General features: G+C 32.4%; 1 protein-coding gene across 1 annotated transcript; it reads right to left on the bottom strand.

The window, feature by feature from the left end:
• Nucleotides 1–244: 244 nt before the first annotated feature.
• LOC120183049 (glyoxylate/succinic semialdehyde reductase 1-like) lies at nt 245–10,103 on the bottom strand. Its single transcript, XM_039187845.1, has 7 exons — nt 10,005–10,103; nt 9,764–9,837; nt 9,009–9,080; nt 8,917–8,956; nt 8,724–8,825; nt 8,155–8,256; nt 245–382 (listed from the first exon to the last, which is right to left on the bottom strand). The coding sequence occupies exons 1-7, from the start codon at nt 10,101–10,103 to the stop codon at nt 245–247; spliced, it is 627 nt and encodes a 208-aa protein (XP_039043776.1).
• Between the last annotated feature and the right edge of the window lie 1,042 nt (nt 10,104–11,145).

Here is an 11,145-nt window from a genome sequence, read left to right as displayed (position 1 = left end):
ATTCTTCTTCCGCCTTTTTTCTGTCATCGGTTGAATACCCTGTCGAACCGTTCCGGCTTCTCTGGCTAAACTGTGCAAGACAAGCTACTTGCTCAAAAAAGTCTCGAATGACTGCATCTCTGGATTTCACTCTTTGCTGAGTCTGTTCCTAATAAAAGCGCCATTGGAGCCCTCCATCGATAGGAACTATCCGAAGTTTATCTACTTGCTTCTTGAATTTGTCAACAATGGCCTCCAGTTTCAACTATCGCCTTGCCATCTTGTTCTTGTTGTCTTTGAAGAGACTCTCCAGGTCAATAACCTTTTTCTCTTCTGCCCCTTCAACTTTTACCAACTCAAAAAAGTTGACTTTCGATGTGCACAATGTAAATCCCAGTTCATCCTGAGTATTCTCTAACCATAGTTGGACTTCTGAGCTTTTCATCTCTTGTATTATAACCCTTTTGTCCATTAATGCAAATTATTTACGTTTAACGAACATGTTTTTTTGTGGATCAACACCTCGTTTTTTAATGATGCAAATTATGAAAATTAAAATGACAGAAAACAAAAATGAAAAGAATTAGTGAGGTAAGGATAATAATTAAAACAATGATGAAAATAAAAGTCCTACCCCACATGATATCTACCCCATATGCTTAGTATTCCTACCCGGACATGATCTCTAGTCCGTAAGTTGGTTTTGCACAAGTCCTAACCGTATAAATTTCTAGTTCGCATGCTTTGAACATAAAATAAGGTAGAAAATGAACTCAAAATAGCCTATGGTTTGAAATGAGACTTTGGGGAGGGCTCTAACTCCCTATAATCTCTCGGTTTAGGTTCTAAAAAAAATGGTACCCGAGTTCTCCTTGCTAGTGCCCCCTTGGGCTTGCCAGATCCTTAGTCCTAAGCCCATTACAAGTTTGTATGTACTAAGTTAAACTCGAGAGGATACATTCCCTTATGCCCATACGGAGAATAAATTCACACGAAAGCATAAGATATATGAATCCCGAAGGTTACTTGCTAGGCCCACACAGAGAATAAATTCTCACGAGAGTGTCGCTTTTACCCCTACTTAAATAGGGTTCGGAGCTCGAGTATAGAGCCTTATATGAAAATAAACTTAAAAGGTTGAAATCATTTAAAGAAGACCGTCAGTACAACTATTTATTTGAAAACCATAATCAAAAGTAAGTAATAAGGATCGAAAAGTTACCTTAAAGTTTAAACTTACACTTTTCATTAAAAAAACAACTGGAAATTACCATAGCCTGACTCGCTTACCTTGTGCCCAGCGGAGTCGCCAAGCTGTGGGAATCGTTTTTCAGGTGGGCCCGGAATTGGGCTTCGACTTGGATTAAATTATTAAAGTCACCACCGATCATTTATTTTAAGAACAAATGGGTTGATCGGATACCTTTTTTCTTTCATGATCTGCATCTTACCAGTGATATGTCGAATTTGGGAGTCGGTTACAGTCAAGGAAGGGTTACCATCCTTGAACCGCCGTTTCGGTACTACTTAATTTCAAGTTATCTTAATTACGAAAATTGAAAGTTAAATTAAAAAAAAGGTAAAAATTGATCCAAATTACTTACATCTAATAGACTTAAACGAAGACCCTTAAAATATAGAAATACTAGACTTATAATGAAGCACATAATCGAATTAAGGTAAAAAATGCATCAATATGGAGATAATAAACAAAAAATATAAAGAAATAAAAAAGAAAAATTAAATAAATAAAAATAAAGCTAAAAATAAGGCAAAATAAAATTAATAACCAAAACTAAAAATAAGGAGCAATGAAAGAAATAATCAAATAAGGAAGACAGAAACAGAAATACAACAAACATAAAAATGAAAAAAATAGAAAAAAATTTAAGAAGAAAAAAATATATATATATATATACATATAAAATGAAAATGAAAGGATAAAAAAACAAATAAAATAAAAACTGAACATGTAAAAATATATATAAATTAATAGGTATTTAAAAAAAATAATGAGAACAAACAAAATAAAGAAAAGAGAAAAAAATAATAAAAAAAAGAAAATAATCACTTCATCGAAAAGGGAAAAAAAGTAAAAGTTTGGTGAATGAGAGATGACGGGAAGGAAGAAAAAAAGAGGAGGGGGCCCTAACTAATAAATGTGAGGTGATATATATATATATATATAATATAGTATTTAATAAAATAAGTAAAAAAAATAAAAAAAAATACAATACATATATATAAAATATTAGGTAAAAATAATAATAATAAGGTAAAATATACATACATATATATATATATACACATATATAAATAAAAATATATAAGTAAATAAGAATAAAATAAAATAATAAATATAAATAAATAAATAATAATAATAATAAACCAAAAATAAAAATATTAAAAACAAAGAATAAAGAAGATAAAAATAAATTTATAAAAATATTTATAATCATAATAAGAGGGTTAATTTGAAATAAAATCAAAATTGGGGCCAATTTAAAAGGAAATTTGGGATTAGATTGAATGAAATGGGCCAAAATAAAATATTCAAAAAACAGGGGGGACCAAAAACATAATTCTCCCTTTTTTAATGAAAAAACAAACGGATCTAGTAATCCTCGGGTCAGGTCGGCGGGTGCTCCACAGGTTGGGTATAAAACCCAATCCCATAAACAAAGTTTCATTTTTAAAACACCCCAAAATTGATTAAAAGCCCCCCCTTTGTTTTCTCTCAATTGTTCATAGGGTGTTCTTCATCAAACGAAGAACACCATCGTGGTTTCCAGATTCTGGCCGACCACCGCCTCGCAAGCCGTCGTTCATCGGTGGTGGTCGGAAAAAATTTTGTACTTTTTTAAAAGCTCTTTATTCCATCTCTTCGAATATGAGGTTGTTTTTTAGAAAAAAAATACCTCGGGGAGGCTAGATCTAGATTGAAAGTTTATAATCCTTCCCCCTTTTTTCATCGACGCCACCCTCATTTGGGTTAAAAAACAAACAAAAGCAAAAATGGAAGCATCATTCAAGCGAGATGGGCAACAAAACAAGATAAAAAATGTATCTTTTATTTCAAATGGGTTTCGAAATTTTTGACAACTTTTTCGCTTCGATTGCTCAGAAACTTTTGTGTATTTTCTCTAGTATTTTCCTCTCCCTCTTGTGTTTGATTTACATCCTATTTATAATGCTAAAAAATCTATTTTAGACTCCTATTGAGACTATAATTTTCGGTTGGTTGAGAGTTCCATGGGACTAACTTGCTTGTTGTTTGTTGATGTTGTGAGTGCTGAAATCTCCGACGATGGTTGCGTGAGGAATGGGTCTTCGAAAAGGTGGAAGCGCGGCGCTGACGATAAATTCTTGGCTAGGGTTCGAAAAGACCTAACCCATTTAGATCTGGGCCGGATCGAGTCGGGTTCCACTAGAGTCTGGGTCTGCCCGTCGGGTCGCGTGTTACTGGGTTACAGATGTAACGGGTTACTGCACTTGAACCACTATTGGGCTACGGGTTTTGGGGCTGTTTTGTTTGGGCCTGTAAAATAAAAAGAAAAAAATATGTAAATAATATATATATATATATATATATTATATTATATAATATATACATTATACAATAAGGACGAAATATGGTGTCTACACATACTATATTTAAACATAATGTTTATATATATGGCTTATACATACTATTTTTATCTTATTGTATTTATACACTATTGAATCTTATTGTTATTATACACATTTTACATATATTTATAAAATATGAAGCATACAATATCAGAAAAAACATATTATAAAAGGTATACAATCACATGACAATAAAGGTTTAAAAAAGCATTTTATATGTACAATAACTCAATTCTAATGAACCATAAAAAAACATATTTCATATACATACAAACAAACAAAATCCCTCACTGAAACAATTATAAAGGTATAAAAAAATAAAACCCTAACAAAATCCCGTGGATAACACTAAAAACCCCTCATTATGAATACATATTAAAGAAACCATAAGAAACCTCCTTTATTTTGAATCAAATTAAAAATGATAAAAAAACCTTTCAATTATCCTTAGAATAAACCAATATAACCCTTAATAAATAACCACTAAAAATTCAAGAAAATCATATAAATGAAACCCAAAAATGACCATAAAGCTTTCGGTTATCCCCTAATTTGTGAAGCTGTCGTTTTCAAGCATCTTTAAATGCACCTTTGTTTATGACCATAAAGTTTTTCCATGTACTTTGAGAGTTTATATACAGCCATATCTCCATCATCCTGTAGATAATACAAAGTATTTTACGTTGGGTATAAATTGTTTGGCGTAGTCCAATTCGGTTCGTATGTGTCTCTTTTAGATAAGATCCTCCTGATAAAATATTATTTATCAGTCTATTTTTACCGTTATAACCGTTACAAAATATTTAATATAATTTATGGTTATTATAATAATGTCATGACAATTAATTATTTTGTAACTGTTATTGGATCTTTTACCATTTTACTCCTATGTTAAGCCTATAAATAGATGTTTAATTTTTTATTTCATACGGTACTTCAAGAGAAATATTCTAAGCAATTGTTTGCTTTTGAAACACTCTTCCTATTCTGACTGTTGTTTGAGATGAGAGAAGAATAGTACCACCTAAGTCCACTCCATCTTTCGGGAGTCATTCGACTATTGTAGTGATTACACACATTAGGATAAATTCGCTTCTAAGGTCGTGGTTAATACCACAACACGATTAATCAGTTCTTTAATTATATAATTAATTTTATATTTTTTCAGTCAGTATTAATATCTCGTTTTACAGTAATCTACTTTCTAACAATTTAAAAACGAATTTATATTGTTGCTCAAACATTAACGATATCAGTAATGCGACTTTGTATCCAAATTGAAGGCCACCGGTGACTGGTAATATTTTAGTTTAATTTCTAAACGATGATGCTTTGATATGATAATGCACAAATCGTCAAGTTAAACTTTATTCTATATTGCAGTTAACATAGAACTCAAGAATATGATGTCTAACTGAGTTCAAGCGTGGCTATTAGATCCGGTAGGACTATGGTTTGTGAATAAAGATGGTTGCTATAATAATAAAGAAATCCGACTAATTTAGTAAATAATCGAAACAAATTAATGGACTTTAGTGGGGTTTTTAATGCAAAATAATGCAGACGTTTTATGCTATGCCTTTGAATTGAGATGGAATTAATTGCATATAAACGTTTGAATATAAAGATATATTTTAATTAGGATTAATTATCTTTAATGGCTGAATTGAAACGAAGGAGAATGCAAGAATGGTATTAATTACTGCATTATATTATGATGGAAGACCGTAATTATTATGTCACGTTTTAATGACGGTTTATGAGTTTCACTGTATTACACAATGAAGTTAAGATTAGCTTTAAAATTGTTAATTTAATTTAGATTTATCATACTAATATTTTCTTTCGAGAAATTTGTAAAGGTAACATGACAATTATATATTTATCTTTCAAAGATCATTTTGAGTTGAAAACAGAACTGATAAAGCTGTAATAAAGAGATATGATTGAGAAAATAAGAATTTATTACTATTAATTATCTATTACGGTTAGTAAGTCATTTTTTTAGACTAGCAGTGTAAAATCTTCATTTGGGTACAAAATTAACAAATTCAAGAGAGATGTTAATTCAAATGAAGTGATTGTCATCCTAGATTTTGGGTCTTTTTTGGATAAAGATGACGCCAAGATTGAACTTGCACGCATGATGAGAGTGAACAAATCTATTTGGGAATTATGATTCTACATGTGAGATTAGATTATTTAGACTTGTTACGTTAACTCATGCTTTATAAATACATGAATTAGAACAAATGAGCCTTTAAGTTAATCTTTAATTCTTAGTGGAAATGTTATGGACTTAAACAAACCACTATTACAATGACTAAGCCTAAGGCTAAGGTAGTAGTGAGCCCAAAAATATGTACACTTAATAAAATACTATTTTGAGTGAAATATCAAGCATAATTTTTAAAGACACCTTTACTAAAGAATGAAAAAAATTCATAAATAATTTATTGGAAAGTAATGTGATAGTATGGAAATGCATGTCTAGGATTAGTTCTACGAAAGAGGTATTTAAGCGTGCCTAGTGCACCACCTCTCTTTCTTAAAAACCTACACAATGCATTGTTCATTACTATGCTTACTATTCAAATTTATAAAATACTCTGGCAAGATAAGAATTCTTTAAATTAAGTGCAAAAGTTAAAAGAGTGGAGATTAAATTGGTAGAGTAGAATACTAAATTTAGTCATAGTAAATAAAATATGTGATGGTCTCTTTAATGCTAACCTATTAAATAATATGAATGAGAATATGATAGACATTAGTGTTACTAAAAGATTGATAGTAGCTACTAAAAGATTGATAGTAGCTACTAAAAGATTGATTGCAACTACTAAAAATTTTTGAATTTTTTTTCTAAGTAAAGGAAAGAAAAAGAGATGGTTTATCTCAAGAGTTGTATTAAATCTCTTGTAGTAAACTTGAGATAATTTTCCTGTTGTTAGGAAAAGTTGAAAACTCCTCATAGTATTCATAATTTCCTAAACACTCCATATAAAGAATTAGGAAAAATTAAAATTCTTTTTGAATGAACAAATTCGTGGAGGACTAAAATAAGATATAAAGAATTTCGTAATTGTTTTAGATTATGAAAACTAATCTTAATGATTAGTAACTTCTCAAAAATTTTGAGAATATAATCATTTGTACATAATATTTGAGTTTGTTAAAATAGAGTTTTATGGTTAAAACTAATAACAAACTTTACTCAAGTATGAATGAGTAAATGTGCAAAAGAATTTGTTTACATGTTATTCAAGACACTTATTGATTTATTTCTATCTTAAAATGTTAGAAATGTGGGGTGTCTTAAAATGATGATTAAAGTTGGACAAAAACCTAGTTGATCTGCTTACTAATAGTTAAAGTCGAAAACTGGTTCTTGATTCGTTGAGGGGATAGGTTTAAAAGCCCATTGATTAAGGAATTCATAATGAATACCCAACTTAGATAACTAAGTTCAATATGGTCAAACGAACCATGGAAAAACTCATAGTGTACATTTCTACCTATCTACCCCTATGACGAATAATGTACATGCACAAAATGAGTTTAATTGTTCTTAGTAAATTCATAGCCAAGTCTTTGAGTGATCTTAGTGAGAAAGACTTGATGAATTTACCCATTTTTTGTTGAATATATATTTTTAATAAGTTCATAACCCAGTGTTGAGTGAATAGTCCTAATCGCGGAGGACTAAATGAACTTACCGATAGAGATGATGAGTTTTATTAAAACTCTTAATAAATTCAAACTTAAGAGTTTAGGTGATCCTAGTGAGAAACACATATTGAATTCACCGATTAATGAGATTGAATATTTATTCTTAATGAGATGGAATATTTATTCTTAATGATTTCTTATCCCAGAATTTAAGTGGTTCATTTATAAATGAACTTGAAGAAATTCACCTTACCTATTGCGAGGATGAACGATTGTAAAAGCTCTTAATTGTTCATATGCCAATTTTAGGTGGTTTATGTTGAAATAAACCTGATAAAATAACCTATGTAAGTGAGAAAGATTAACCACCTTCTATGAAAAAACGTAAGGTTGTTTTTCTATTACACTTACTAGATTCTTGGGAAAAGAGGGCTATATATATACATTTGTTTATATACTTTGTAGACACATCGAGGACTTCAGTGGATGGAGGAGTTAATTGTGTGTTATGAGTTCACTCTAATCTTAGAAAGTTCAAGATTCGTTCACTTATCTAAGAGAATAATTACTCATTATCACTATGTACTAGTTCCATATACATTTACTAGTGTTTAAGCAACTAATCTCGATATTGCTCTTCTCACGTTTTAGCTTCAAATTTCTTGTTTTACAAAAGAATTCTTTTGTTTTAGTGGGGGAATGTTAGTAATACAAAGAATTTCACAATGGGTATGAACTGTTTGACGCAATCCAATTTGATTCGTATGTGTTTCTTTTAGATAAGATCCTCCGGTAAAATATTATTTATCAAAGTTTATTTTACCATTTCTTTTATAACGTCACATACGGATATAAAAAATTACTCGAGCAATTTACCTTGTCTCCGGCAGCAAGAATCACCAGTTGACCAGTTTCTGAAGGTTGTTTGCTACCAGAAACAGGGGCTTCATGGAATTGGCCATCATTTGATGTGATCGCCTATAGATATCCCACAGAAGCCAAAAATGAGTAGATTCATTCATTGATATCAGTAAATATGAGAATACCAAAGAATAAATCATATTTGTTTCATTAGAATCCTCCAGCAAGGAGCTTTAAAAACAATGTTTTCTAAAATCTCTTTGGACTTTTATCATGAAAGCAAAACAGTAACATAATAGCATTGGCACCATTTCAATAATTAACAAATAGAATACTTATTCAGACTTGTAGCGTCGAGTTTTTCTATGTATCGAATGATCTTTCGAAGGTCGTATCTCCGTACTCTTGTCTGAATATTCGTCAAACACGAGTTTCAAACACACACTAAAAAGATTGAATGAACATGGCATTGTTTGACTGTCATTGCCATATCTCAACAGAAGACATTTACTTTCTTTGCAACACTAACAAAACACCAAGAATCAAGTCTATGAAGTACTAAAGAGTATCTAATAAGTAATAACCTCACCGATTTTGCAAGAAGTCTTTGGATCGGCTGTCGACATGTCTATGTAACCTTTACCGCTACAAATTTGCTCAAGGACACCATCTTTATCATAAACAACCTAAGCAATCACCAAAATACATATTTTGTTGTAATGACAGTTTATCGAGACTCAAAATGGTCGAACATGTTATACCAAAAATTATATTTACCGAAAGAGCTGCAGCTGGATCAGACAGCAAATTCATAAAACTAAAAACAAACACCAACCCATCAATCAGATCCCAAAATGGAAACAGTCTACAACTGATTGATGATAATATTTCCTAAGAAGAGTACCTTAGAAAGAGTTCTGTTCCAGACAGTGACCTTGAATTGATGCAGGGGGATCCGAGACAGATGATGCTGAGCTGTCAGATTGCACGTTGATGGCGCTGAGATACCATGAGTTGGCAGATCAGCGCAAAGGCGGGAATTGATTGTGACATGTTCCTTATTGGGGTCGTTTTGAGTATGTTTCAGTCTTTTGGCCATAACTTTGGCTACAGGTGTCAGAATCGCGCATAAGACCCCAATCCGGAAAGCTCTTTTCGACGCGCACGCTCTCCACATCGAGCTACGCTCCATGTGGCCTTTTTTTCAACCTCAAATTCTGCCGTTTTCCCCTCCGAATCACTAGATTTAGTTATTTTTTACTATTTATGGTAATATTTCGATTGTTAATTAGGAAGTCAATTTAAATCCGATTTAAACCGGATTTTTGGGAGATTGCTTATTTTATTTCGAATTTCAATTTAGAGTGATTTTCGGGATTTTGATATTTTTGGCAAAATTCGAATAAATACGATTTTTGCTATTTTTGGCAAAATTCGAATAAAGACGATTTTTTTTGCTATAACAGTCCGGCTTGTGGACTGCTTTTGAGATAGTTATTGATTTTATAATATTTTATTAAACCCTAGAGACTTTTTTCTCTGGTTTTTGGGCGAATTTTCTCTTGTGAATCGTCTGTCGGAGCTAGCCTACAGGATAATCACTATTCTGTCTGGCGTCATGAATCCATTCTTCAGCAAATTCATCGACATGGCTTTTCCCATTATTCCTAGTCCCAAAAACCCAACCTCATTCTTCTTCTACTTTCTTTCTTTCTTTACAAGCTCATCTGGTAGGTCACTTATGAACTTTTTTCTCTCTTTACAAGCTCATCTGGTACTTCTTACCAGACTGCATTTAAAGATGGTCAATTTTTTTTTTCACGAAATAATGTTCTCGTCAGATTAATTGCTGAGATAGGATGAACTCTACAGTCCTCATGCAGGTCGCCAGGTGCTCCAAGTGACGTAGGTGTGTTGATGTCTAGGTCGCCATGTACGCCATTCTGCATGCGTGAGGTCGCCATGCACTCCCACTGTGGTGGTATTTGGAAACCAACTCTCAGCAGAAATATGTTTGTTCTGCTCATTATTTTATTCTTCCAGTGGGCCAAGTTTGCTTTTAGGTAATCAATTAATCCTGGTACTTGTACAATTGTTCCATCCAGCCAATCAGCATATCTAGAACCGCATTGTCATGACAAATGTGCATATTCACAGTTATCACCCTGCGAAAGAAAACAAAAGAAATGGGAAAGAATCAACTCTACGAATTGAAATCTACCTAGAAAGGGCGTGCATGGCGACCTACATGTCGGGAGTGCATGGCGACCTACCCAACGGTGTGCATGGCGACCTTAACATCAACACAACACCTACGTCGCCCAAAGCACCTGGCAACCTGCATGGGGTGTTAAAATATCACCATAGCTAAGTAACTAACTCACACAAAAACCATGAATTACTGCTTTCATTCATTTGTGAAATCATGCTTTCTACAGCAGTAGCACAAGGCTATTTATACATCATATGATGAAATGAAAAAGAGAGGGAAAGATTTTTAGGACGTTATAGGAAAGAGAGAGAGTTTGTTAAGAAAACTCTAACCACCTCACGCACAATACACATGCATGACTCATATTAATCTATGCATACATTATTCATATTATCAGCATACACTAACATTCCCCTTACTACTTTACTCTGCACCTTTCTAAATCAGCATAAACACTAACATTCTCCCTGTAGCAGCAAACTTGTAAACTTCTCAGCCTGCACATTTGATTTGCACAACCAGCAACTTCTGTCTGTGTTTTACAAACAAGGGAGCAGATAATGGTTTCGTTAAAACGTCAGCAACCTATTCAAATGCAGGAACTTCATGTACTTGTAACTTCCCTGCTGTAACCATTTCTCGAACGAAAAAGAGATCAAGCTCCACATGTTTAAACTTAGAATGCAAAACAGGATTGGCACAAACTGCAACTGCACTTGAATTGTCACACCATAGAGTAGGTTTACCATAAGAGACAATGTGCAATTCACTCAATAAAGATTCAAGTCATACCA

This window comes from Hibiscus syriacus, unplaced genomic scaffold, assembly GCF_006381635.1.
Source record: "Hibiscus syriacus cultivar Baekdansim isolate YM2019G1 unplaced genomic scaffold, ASM638163v2 tig00112738_pilon, whole genome shotgun sequence".
NCBI classification, from domain to species: Eukaryota; Viridiplantae; Streptophyta; class Magnoliopsida; order Malvales; family Malvaceae; genus Hibiscus; species Hibiscus syriacus.
Note: the sequence above shows the minus strand (reverse complement) of the source record. Positions and strands in the feature narration are given on the sequence as shown.